The sequence below is a fragment of the Hippoglossus hippoglossus genome, chromosome 5 (genome assembly GCF_009819705.1).
Source record: "Hippoglossus hippoglossus isolate fHipHip1 chromosome 5, fHipHip1.pri, whole genome shotgun sequence".
In the NCBI taxonomy this organism is placed as follows: Eukaryota; Metazoa; Chordata; class Actinopteri; order Pleuronectiformes; family Pleuronectidae; genus Hippoglossus; species Hippoglossus hippoglossus.
Window position 1 is genome coordinate 22,256,475 of NC_047155.1, and position 12,576 is coordinate 22,269,050.

At 41.0% G+C, this 12,576-nt stretch overlaps 1 protein-coding gene across 1 annotated transcript; it reads left to right on the forward strand.

Annotated features, from left to right (window-relative positions):
• The first annotated feature begins 1,100 nt into the window (after positions 1–1,100).
• LOC117762132 (inter-alpha-trypsin inhibitor heavy chain H3-like) lies at positions 1,101–10,000 on the forward strand. Its single transcript, XM_034586618.1, has 22 exons — positions 1,101–1,249; positions 1,545–1,574; positions 1,851–1,874; positions 3,256–3,416; positions 3,610–3,714; positions 3,809–3,971; positions 4,080–4,190; positions 4,323–4,451; positions 4,562–4,678; positions 4,774–4,942; positions 5,052–5,177; positions 5,276–5,457; positions 5,747–5,932; positions 6,043–6,182; positions 6,975–7,135; positions 7,319–7,345; positions 7,450–7,509; positions 7,969–8,082; positions 8,169–8,370; positions 8,486–8,658; positions 9,269–9,380; positions 9,513–10,000. Exons 1-22 carry the CDS (start codon positions 1,136–1,138, stop codon positions 9,649–9,651), a joined length of 2,745 nt encoding a protein of 914 aa, XP_034442509.1. The 5' UTR covers positions 1,101–1,135; the 3' UTR covers positions 9,652–10,000.
• The last annotated feature ends 2,576 nt before the right edge of the window (positions 10,001–12,576 follow it).

Consider the following 12,576-nt stretch of genomic DNA (forward strand, 5'->3'; position numbering starts at 1 on the left):
TCACTCTGTCTGAGATAATTGCAATATTTCAACCAATACAAAAATCAAGCACAAACAAAAGCACAAGTGGCATGTTCACTACAAACTGCAAACACAAAATCACAACATTCATTGTGCAGACCCCGAAGGTTTGATATCACGTCAAAGAATTCAGTGGAAAATTGCACAACATTGAACTTACTCTCCTTTAATCTCCTGTTGACCATGACTCACCAGATGTGCAGAGTTCATGCCCACTGTGTTTGTTCACGAGGTTCATAGTACAGACAAAATCTGTTTGTTAAAGTTAAATCTACATTTGTCCTAAATGGTCATCTGGAATATGATGTGAGGGATAAGGACACATTTACTGTCAAAGGCGCCTTGTAGTCAAGTTATTTAATTAGCCCAGTGTAACACATTCATCTACATGCAATGTACCTGCTAGTCAAATCTAACCCTTACTTTTTTCAGTAGTTGCATTTAAAAAAAACATACAAGAGAGTCTTTCTGGTTTCAGACAGCTGCCCACTGTTCGCTCCCACGTGGGAAATGATGTAAATACACACGCATCAAGTGGAGCAGCACAAGACGTAGAGCGAAAGAGTGAAAGGAAGAGGAAGAACTCATTGACCGAACTCCAGATTAAACAAACCTAACTGATGTTGGTTAATGAATGAACAAATCAAGTGTTTTATTTAGAAACATACATGCACACATGTAAAATTCACGTAAAATAACTCCAAAAGATATTCTGACACATGCAAACCGAACATCACAGTAACTGACGGAATAAATGCTTTACAAGACAGACTGTAAATACACATATTGACCTTATATCATTATACATTGAAAATGTTATTTATGTTGAGGCTGATGTCATTATTTGTTAGTTTGGTGTCAGTTCTACCAACAGTCATACACATTGCAGATTGAGCACAGACATTTCTTTCACAACTTTACAAGCATAAGCACTTCTAACTCAGGGCCTTCGGACCGCTGAGCTCAGGTCTGTTTCTGTTTGTCAATACTGGAGGACAACACACACACACAGACACACACACACACACACACACACACACACCGTCCCTCCCCCTGGACAGAGAGCTGTTTTCTCAGCAGTGAAGTCAGCCCGTGTTCAGTGTTCAGTTTGGTCATGTCTGGACTGCTGGGTGTTCGACTGCTGCTGTTGTGGGGCTGCGTCTGCCTCGGGCTGCCCAGCCTGACCCAGGGGGCTCTGGTCATCTCTGGGTACCCTGAAGCAACACAGGTGACCTCACACACACATACACACACACACACATACAGCTTTTTGTACCATGACTTTAATTTGAAATTGCGTTTATGTATGATTTTATCAGTGTAGCTCCTGATTGAGGCATGTCCGATTTCCTCTCAAATATTTTGACCCAAACTTTGCTCTTCCAAACTTTGTATTTTTGATCCTGTTTAGATTTATTATCGTTTTAAACCCACTTTTTCTCCTCTTTATTTGTACATGTGATACACATGTTTTTAACACAGTGTGTTCTTTGTCCAATCATGGAGCTTTATTTGTATTTCAGGAGACGAGAGGAGCTGCCAGATCACTGCAGGTACTTGTTAGAGTCACTCACTCATTATGTTCATATTTATCAAAGTTTTGCCCCTTAACAAACAGTATTTAAAAAGTGTAGGGTACTGAATCATCATTGCATTAAAATTTAACATAAATTAACTATTTTTAAAGAGGTACGGTACATAGAAAATGCATGTTGTTAAGGGGCATAAAGCAGTCTCAGTTGAAATTGAAGGTTTTGTTCGGTCTTAAATTTAGATTTTTCAAAACTAAAAAGAATATAATTTCCTTTTTCTTTTCTTTTCCTTTACAGAAAAGAAGTACAAATGAAGCCACGGTAATAAAATAAAAGTTGTCTTTAATGATGTGAGGGCATCATCTTACCTGCCAGATCTGCAGATACACACAAAAATTAAAATACCATTAATAACCAAACTGTCAACTAAAAAGGCTATTTGCTTGAATATCATGTGTTGAATTGGTGATAGATCCATAATTAAATGTGTAGAAAAATACAAAAATATTGAACTTAACTCAGGAGGCTGCACGAAAGAGTTTGGAGAATCAGAGGAAATAAAGGCTGTAGAGTAACAGGCAGGTAGAGCAACGTCCAGAAGAAAGCAATGAGAATTCACACAGGATGCAGGTAGGTTCGAAAAGATATTGGATAAAAATGAACTGGATATAACTGACCTGAATTTTTTTTCATATACACATATTATCCCTGCTGAGCGGCCTCATCAGAACACTCCCAAAGTGGAACCAGTGACATCATGTCTTCTGTCTTTTAAGATACTTTTTCAAGTGCTTATAATTTATTTTGGCACCAGTCAGGGCAACTCAGCATGGGCTGGACCCCGCTGTGAATAAAGAGGGGAAAACACAGTATCAAGTGATTATTAAAGTGAAAATATCAGATGTCACATTAATTCACAGAAAGTAGTAGAGAAAGCCTGTGCAGTGCCCGTTTTAAACAAGCCCGTTTGGTATGGGCTGGACGTTGTGTGCAGAGCTTTTTATAAAACATTCTATGGTGCAGAGTGAAGTTGGAAAACTTTGTGTTCATCCTACCCGGCTTATCTGTAATGAAGATTTTATAGTTGATGTTTTTCATCAAATCCAACTGCATCTTTATTACTGTTCATCTGCATGGTTTACATATAAGTTTAATGACTTACTAAACTGCTGTTATTTTTTCATACATTGCATGTCAGTTATTTGAGAGGTCTGTTAAACAACAGACACATTCTTCCGACCCAAGTTCATAACTTTTCAAAATAAAAGCTTTGTATTTCAGCTTAACATAAAGCATTGCAGCAACCAAACAAACATTGTGCTTGTTCGTTTGAAGACAAATTGCCAAAGAGAACGTGATTCTATGGATGTTGTTGAGATGACGAAGATCAGCAGCCGTCACTGGCCCATCTCTGTCTCAATCCGTTATGGTGAAAGAAAAACAATCAAAAGTCATCAAAAAGGTCTTGCAGCGATTCTGACCCACGGTTTGACAGTTTCTGAGCATTGCTGTAGTTTATCCAAGGATGTAGAAGAAGAACTGTTCAACTTGGTCCACAGACTGAAGGCACACTGCCCCACCCCCAATGACTGCTACAGATCGCTGGTCGCCTGTTTATTCCATATTTATTAATATTGAACCCTGAATGCAAGCTTCTCATTTTCATGAGAGTTTCTGTCTTTCCACTCATCCTTCCTTTCAGTCTCAGGTGGAGGTGTACAGTGTCACCGTGGAGTGCACGGTGATGTCTCGTTTCGCCCACACCGTCATGACCTCCAAGGCTCTGAACAAAGCAAACTCCTCGCAGGAAATCTTCTTTGAGGTGGACCTGCCCAAGACCGCCTTCATCACCAACTTCAGCATGTCAGTACTTCCCCACTCTCATTTCAACTCTCTCCGCACTCCAGCATGTTAACACATTCTGTTTATGACACAATCATTCTTCCTGCTTACTTTTACAATTATGCCCTAAAGCTGATTTTAACTAAAATGACCCAGTTTATTTACTTTTCTTAAGTTGCATCATGCAGTTCTCATCTCTCTGTTTCTTTAAAAGGGAGATTGAAGGTCAGGTGTATGCCGGGGAGGTGAAGGAGAAAGAGAAAGCCAAGAAACAGTATGAGAAGGCTGTTTCCTCTGGACAGACTGCTGGACTGGTCAAGTGAGTCTCTGGAGATGAAGAAATACATAAACCCAGCCCTCCAAACACTATCTGCACATCTGCAGCTATCACTTATATCTGTGTTTTATTTCAGGGTCTCTGGGAGAAAGATGGAGAAGTTCTCAGTGTCTGTCAACATCGCAGCCAATAGTAACGTGACCTTCACTCTGACCTATGAGGAGCTCCTTCAGAGGAAACTGGGCCATTATGAGATTTTAACTCGAGTTAAACCCAAAACCCTGGTCCAGGAGTTTCAGGTGCATCTCTGCTCATGATTCTATTTCTACCTTATGGTGATTTAAATGACCCTGAATGAAAGTTTGTCCTCACAAATGATGTGTGTGTCTGTTTGTGTGAGGAGACAGATTGTGACAAATATCTTCGAGCCTCAGGGCATTACGTTTGTTGATGCCCATGCAACCTTCCTTTCTAATGAACTGCTCCCCCTGGTGGACAAAACCGTCACAGACAAAAAGGTGCGTGGCACAGTAGCCCTTCAGAATTCAAAACAATTTAGGTTTCACTTCCTTTTCTTCACATGCAACATCATTTCTGGTCCAAGAATAATAAAGAACAAGCTGAGCTCAGTGTGTTTATCCCTATATCAGGCACACATCTCGTTCTCACCAACTGTGGAGCAGCAGAGAAAGTGTCCAGGTTGTGATGGAACACTCATTGATGGAGATTTTGTCATCAAATATGACGTAAACCGAGCAAAGGGCTTTGGGGACATTCAGGTCAGCTGTCACTAAACTCAGTGTCTGCTGCACAAATTAAACAAATATTGATGAATCTGTGATTAATTTGTTTCATTCCTTCATGTAAATCATGATCATCTTCCCTTCAGATTGTGAATGGATACTTTGTGCACTTCTTCGCTCCACCTGAGCTGCCCAGACTCCCAAAGAATGTGGTGTTTGTGATCGACAGGAGCGGATCAATGAGTGGGAGAAAGATGGCCCAAGTGAGAGGCCTTTTAATTGTATATGTTGATGTAGTTCTGATGTATTGACGTGCACATGCACACACTGTGACCTCTGACCTTGTACTCCTTTGTAGACACGAGAGGCAATGCTGGAAATCCTCAAAGACCTCCACGAGGAGGACCACTTTGCCCTGATCCCGTTTGACCATAATATAACTCCCTGGAGGGACTCACTTAGCAAAGCTACCGAGGAAAATGTGGATGAGGCCAGGGTCTACGTGAGGCACTTACGAGACGATGGAGGTTAAGAGAATAACAAGTGGCACTTTTATCCCAAATGTCTTCTTTATTTCTTCAATGATAGAAATGTATCCTGATACAAGACATGTGACTGTTTGCGTTTTCCTTCTAGGAACCAATATCAATGACGCAGTGTTGACAGGTGTGAGAATGCTGGTCCATGACAGGAAGGAGAAGAGGCTCCCTGAAAGGAGTAGTGATATGATTATTTTAATGACTGATGGAATGCCAAATTCTGGTGAGGATGTTGAGTGTGCACATACTGTTGGATATATTTGATCAATGTACTTTAGGTTTAGCATTAAACCTGTGGATGTTGTATCTCTGGCTTTGAAGGAGAGACTAACCTCCAGAAGATCCAGGAGAATATGCGTTTTGCCATCGGAGGAAACATGTCACTGTTCTGTCTTGGGTTTGGCGATGATGTGGACTACTCCTTCCTGGATGTGATGGGCAAACAAAACAAAGGACTGGCCCGCAGAATATATGAAGCTTCAGATTCAGCCATTCAACTTCAGGTGGAGGAATTAGACTCTGACTACAATTCTGAGCCAATAGTTTTTTGTAATTTTGAATTTAAACTGGAATGGCTGTCCCCTTGAATTCCACATGAGCGAAATGATCGTTTGGACACAATCCTAAAAGTATTGAAGATACAAATACACTGCTGCTGATTAGCGACCGACTGAACATTACCTCAGCTACACATTGATGTTTGTCTCAGGTTAAGATTAAAATAAACAGCCATTTAATTAGCACATTTTGTAAAAATAAATTTTAAACAATGTGTGTATACAACAATTTCAGGGTTTCTACGAGGACGTTTCTAGCCCTCTGCTCTTGGAGGTGGACCTGCGTTATCCCGAGAATGCAGTAGACTCTTTGACAACCAACCACTTCAGCCAGCTTTTTAATGGCTCGGAGATTGTGGTGGCTGGTCGGCTGACAGACAACGACCTGGACAACTTACCGGTGGAGGTGTTCGGCGAGGGGGTGAGAAGAGGGAAATGGCTGAAATTTGGAGATAATGCTAAGATGGAGAGAAAACTTGTTGATTATTTCTCAAATTGCTTGCATTTCTTCCTGTTTTCTCTTCCCCGTAGTTTGAGGAAAAGTACGAAGTGCAGGGCGAAGCCAGTGCTCTGAACTGGAATGTTGTGTACCCAGATGAGGAGTACATCTTTGGGGACTTCACAGAGCGCCTGTGGGCCTATCTGACCATCCAGCAATTACTGGACAAGAGGTTTGTTTGAGTCCTTTAGGTTAATCTGAGTTGCTTTAGCTTGAAAATCATTTCCATTCGTCTTACTAGCGCAGTGCCTGTTCTCAACATGTCTGTTTGGAATGGGCTGTTTGTTTGTCCTGTGGTAATTCTCCAGACCAGCAAAAGTTCTACAATATACTGTCACTTTATATTGTTTGGTTGCTGGACGTTGTATTCAGACTCAAAATCACAACTTTTCAAAATAAAACCTCTCTAACTCCACAAAGCGTTACAGCAACAAAACATTGTGCTTTACTTTAAAGACAAATTGCTAAAGAGGAAATAATTCTATGAATGTTGTTGCCTTGATAGAGATCAGCCCCTGTGTATCTCTTATATGGTGAAATGATAATAATCAATTTATCTAAATGATCTGGAGACAGATAAAGAAAAACACATTCAACTCCGTCCAGACTAAAGCCACATGTCCCCACTGACTGCTACAGAGAGCTGCTCGCCTGTTTGTTAAATACATTTTTATTAATGATGAATGTATAGCAGCCCCAAATCGCACCAAAGTCTGCACTGCACTTCCTCTGACAATTTACAATACACATGCCAAGTGTGAAGTAGATGAATGGTTCTTGAGATATGCAGTCCACATACAGACAGACAGACATTTGTGGAATGAAGGCAGATGAAAATGATACTCTTTGGCCATTGTCTGTAACCACTTAAATAAGCTTGTAATATTCATTTATAGATTCTATTATCGTTTTCTAAATTCAGGTGTCATTTGTTGCAGCTTCAATATCTTTTTTCATCCTGCAGCAAGAGTGGAACACCAGACGAGAAAGTCAATGCTACAGCAAAGGCATTGGACATGTCTCTGCAATACAGCTTCGTCACCCCTCTCACTTCCATGGTGGTCATCAAACCTGAAACCGAGGACGGGACTGAAAGCCCTCTTATTGCCGACAAGCTGACAGAGGGTAAAGGGAAAGAGAAAGGCTTTAAAGAGTGATGCAGACCAAAATTTACTGTAATACGTTCACAGGCATCACTGGCCATTGAATTCATATTTTTGTAACATTCTATTCAGTTAACTAACCAGTAGAGGCTATACTGCTTCAGCTTGAACTGTACAAGGTATTAATTTGTTCTTTTTTTGACAGAGCAAAGACAACAGGCTGACAAAGTGGGTAAGACAGTAATGTTTTTTGACCTGTAGCATAAAAAAAGATGTATATGTTTAAGTAAATTCACTTCATTAATTTGCTTTTTTCTTTATTATTCCTGTATCTAGCACATCGATTTGTAACCCCGGTTGCGAACGCTTATTCTGCACAATTTCCTACATATTTTGGTAAGCAATGGGCTACGGGTTTGGTATGTTGGCCATTTTCATCAACCTGGATGGCTATGGCACTATCGGTCAGTTGTTCTGTCAGTCCTTCATGTAATTGATGACTTTTGGATCCTCTGACTTTTCAATTAGCGCCACAGGCAGGTTAATATCTTCACCTATGTATTGACACATAATATTTTATAGATATTCACGGTCCTCAAGCAATGAATACGATGGACTTTATCCTCTAATGGTAAACATTAAATGCTATAGGTCAACTTTTTAGCATCGCTATTGTGAGCATAGCCTGCTGCTGTTATTAGCATTTAGATCAAAGCACAGCTGTACCTGCTGTACTGCCTCACCGCGTGGCTGTTTGACATCATCACTATAAATATTATATATTAAACCCATCGTCTATTTTATATGAATTAAGTCATATTCATTACTGTCATTGTGCTCTGGTATCACTTGCAGTGGATGGAGATCCTCATTTCATGATAGAGCTGCCAGACAGAGACGACGCTCTGTGCTTTAACATCAACGACAATCCAGGAACCATTTTCACACTGGTTAGAGACCCAGAGTCAGGTCAGCCCAAGACCAGTATTAAATACAATGTTAATTTTTTCTCATTCAATCATATATTGTAGTGAGTGACTGAATTGTTTCCTCAGGTATTTTGGTCAATGGCCAGACAATTGGGGACAAGAAAATTCCCCTCGATGGTAAAATCAACACCTATTTCTGGCGGTTTGGCATCATCCACCGCACTCTGGGGGTGAGGCTGGAGGTCAGCACTCATGAGATCTCAGTGTTCCAGGATGGCAAATGGGTGAAGCTGCTGTGGTCTGACACAGGCTCTCTCAAAGGACCCAAGTGAGTGGCTGCACCATTGCATGCTTCTCCGTCGCTCAAAGAACCATCGCTCTACATGAGTAATATGAAATGTGAAATCCAGGCTCAGAATGAACTCTTCTCTTTTCTCCTCCAGCGTGGATCTTCTTGTGAAGAAGGATCGCAGCCTAACCGTAACTCTAAAAGATTCAGTGAAGTTTGTGATCCTGCTGCACAAAGTGTGGCAGAAGCATCCGTACCATCAGGACTACTTGGGTTTCTACACCCTGGACAGCCATCTCCTCTCCCCTGCTGTTCACGGCCTGCTAGGTACAACGTGACGCTCATATGCTACATCCATAATGCTACGCTTTCATTAAAAATGCATCAACTCTGCTACGGATACACCTGGTTTCCGTACCTAGTTTCAGAGATGTTAAAACAGACACATTTGGAAAAGCTGCTGGCTGCATGTTTTAGTATGGACACTCACAACTGCTTGCTGTTTGGGTCTTTTCAATCATGATGTAGCCTTCGCTGATTCGTCAGGCTCAGGTCACATGATCCCCTTCCAGAAGAAAACAACTGGCCAAGCCGTTTAGTCGAGTAATCTGCTGCAATTCCTGTTAACATTGGCACGTGCATGCCCAGAGTGTGTGAGTGGTCATGTGATATGCGTTTTCAGGCCCCTAAGTATGGACAGGAATTAAACCTGATTCGTAGCCAAAACGCTTGTGAGGACAGGGATCATTTTAATTTCAAGCGAAATCGTAGTATGGATGAGGCCTTACTTAGAACTAGACTGCATGGTTTAAGGCATATAGCAGCATTTAGTATTTACAAAATTTAAAGCGGTGTCTCTTTATAGCAGAAAAAAGGAATAACATTATTGAAATTAATATTAACAAATATTACCTGTAAATGTCGGCTTGTCCTCCAGGTCAGTTCTATCACGGGATTGAATATGAGGTGACTGACCTGCGTCCAGGAGAAGTCCCAGAGAAACCAGACGCCACCATGTTCGTGAAGGGACAGGAACTCAACGTGACCAGGTACATGTCTCAGATAAGTGTCCCACCTCACCGTGGAAGAGTTTGAATGCAAAGTGTGTCCAAAAATGAATAACCGGCCCTTGCTTTGTAAACATCGCTTGGTCTACATGACGTTTCTGCCTTGGTCCACAGAGGCTGGCAGAGAGACTTCAGGAGGAACGTGAAGGTCGGAGAAAATGTTCCCTGCTGGTTCATTCACAGTAACGGAACAGGCCTCATCGACGGAGATGCAGCAGACTACATTGTGTCAGGACTTTTCAAAACCGCTTAAACACAGGTTACACATCAGTGTCAAACACAGAACCCATCATAGTGATAAAAACGTTATTAAAATAGCAGTACCTTCACAGTCATATACTCAATATAAGAATGGGAAGTAAGGGAATCCCAAAACAGTGACAAGCACTGTGAGACAGGCTCATTTGTCGTGGAATACATGGAATACACTGTTCTTAAAGATGGACTAAAGCTAAATTTCTATTAGTTAAACTTCTGTTTTAAAGTCTTTGGATCCATACAGTTTTTATGCACGGAAACTTTGATGAAATGGTTTATTACAGTTCATGTAAAGTCTACTAAAAAACATGGCACCTAATAAATTTGATCTCTATGGCAACAAATTGGTGAAATATTTATTCATGGTTAAACAGGCAGAAAGAGAAAATCCTATTTGTGGCAAATGTCTTTGATTATTGTTCAGCTACAGGAACTATTCCCACCGAATCACAATAAATATTGGATGAAAATCTTGCTGTATATGTAACCTTGCATGAAGTAAATACATGAGTACACACCTATGGGCAAGTTGGGGCTGGCTAAGCATAACACACACACAAACATACACACACATGCATGCAATTTATGGGAAACTACGCATGCCTACTCACACAATCATACTGAAAACAAGAGCTTTGGACATGGAGGGTCCCTCCTCCTGCACAGTGTGGGCGGAGTACAACTCTTACTGGAAGACTTGATCCCCACATGCCTCAGATTCCTTCCACACTTGTTCTCAGCCATGCCGGAGGAGAGGCACTTCTGTTTCCCAGGCATGACTGTTGTGTGGAGAGTCCTCCTGTTGTGGGTTTGCGTCTGCATCTGCCTTCCAGCTAAGGCCCGGGGAGCTCTGCTCGTTTCCAGGAGTGATGCTCTGCCACAGGTATTTAACATAAGTTATGTGTGCAGCAACTGCCTATATACAAATTTCTGATTAGTTCTTTTCTACGTCTGATGCGTAGGTGAAGAGTATATGCATTGTTTATGAAAGCATCTGTAGCTGTAAGAGCTACAACTTTCCCATGCCGAATCCCCTGGCATGCAGGAAGTGATTTGCTTTGCAGTGCTGGCTCACTGGCACAGCCCTTTTGTTTGCGACAGAAAGTAACAAATGGAAGATCTGTTTATCAGGCATAATCGCCACGGCTTTGCAGAAAATCAGAGGAGTGCCACAGAAAATCAAATAAAAAAGATGCTGTTGGGACCTGGTATTCGTGAACTAGATTTCGGCCTACATGTCTCCCAGGGTGCTTGAAACGTCACACAGAGGTGTTAAAACCGACCGGAGACAGAAGTTTCAACCACTATGCTCACTCTGGGCCCCATGACCCACGAGGTTACCAGGCAAATATAAGCCCAGTTCTCCCCCCCTTTCTTCCTCTTTCCACGTAACCCTCCGAGAGGAGAAGTGCGGCTGTCCAGCTCACTTTCTCGACTCCTCTTTCTACTCAACTCTCCGAGAGGAGCCCACCTCTCTGTCTGCTCAACTTCAATCGAGGAGAGGTGCAGCGCGCAGCTCAACTCACCAGGGAAAGCTCCTCCCAATCCGAGCTCTACCGACCTTCAAGCAGGCCTGACTGGAGCAGACTGCTAAAACCTTCCAAAAGGCAGCCACCGAGCCTGCTTAAGAACCAGCACAAGAGCTGCATCGCACAGCAGAACCACGAAACAGGAGCCACGAACCAACAATACGACTTCACTGCACTTCGAACAGCACAGCAACCTTTTTTTCCCTTTCCATGGACGGGTAACACAACTGGGCTTAATAATTATACGAGGCTAAGCAAAGACTGTTTATTCGATTCCGTGTGATGTTTATAAGTTCGATTTGTGTTACTGTGATAGTTTGGTTATAAGTTATTTGAAAGTTAATGATAGTTATGTTATGCTCTTCATAGTCTTTCTTTGCGTTACATACACCCCACATGCACATCTTTGTATAGTAAGTACACCGTTAGTAATTTGTGTTATTATACTTTATTATTTTCATAATAAATGTTGTTCTTTCACAAATGTTTTTTCATTAATGTTGCATAAGTGTGAATTTTGCCAACCTCTACACTGTCAAGAACTCTATATCCTTCAACTTAGCTAACTATCTATATGGTAATTTTGGTTATAGTTATTAATTTAATTGTTAATCAGAGTTCCAAATTTGTAGTTAGTACTTTTATGAGACTTAATCAATAAATTGGCTATCTTTTCCCTTCCTTTGAAGGGTGGTGCCCCGAGGTAACTTTAATCAATTAAAGTAATTATTTAATATTAATATTTGTAATATTAACATTCAATATTTTATTTTGATAACCAAATTTATTGAATGCCGAAAGGCACACCATTTAATGGTATCACGTTTAAGGCATTATTGCACAACAATGCTAAAGCAGCAGTGACCCAGTCATCTGCAGGAACACTGGAGAATTGACAGCCTAATAAGGCATTTAAAAAAGTTAAAAATCATTGATTTGACTTTTTACATGTAGGGACAATGAAGCTTCATTCAGAAAATCCTCATCAGACTAAAACAGCAGTTTTGCATGTGCTGTTTTTGAGTTTGTCGCTGTCAATGTCAAGTCTCAGGTCTGTTAATGCACGTCATCGAACTCATGGTCCCAGATCCATGTTGAATCTTTACTGCAAGATTCAAGATGTTTCAGCATCAGAATAGTGACCCCTCAAATTATGTGCATTTTGATTATTTTCCCTCCAAAGCTTTATTGGCCGCAATTTAAACTTATAAAGGCTTACTACTTTGGTGCAGTCACTGAACTCATGTCTGTCTTATTAACTTTGTACCATTTTCATATTTGTACCAGGTCAAACATTCAGACTTGATTTTACACGCTTGTCCTAAGTTAAGTCTGATCTTCAGGAGTCAAGTCCAAGTCAAATTTCCAGTCCTCATTTTTGTAACAAAAGG

Excerpts from the sequence above, each read along its gene's own strand:
- LOC117762132 (XM_034586618.1), top strand. The coding sequence starts at position 1,136 with ATGTCTGGACTGCTGGGTGTTCGACTGCTGCTGTTGTGGGGCTGCGTC. Across the intron at positions 5,933-6,042 it reads TGGAGGTGTTCGGCGAGGGG|TTTGAGGAAAAGTACGAAGT; the intron begins GTGAGAAGAGGG and ends TCTTCCCCGTAG. Across the intron at positions 6,183-6,974 it reads CAGCAATTACTGGACAAGAG|CAAGAGTGGAACACCAGACG; the intron begins GTTTGTTTGAGT and ends TTCATCCTGCAG.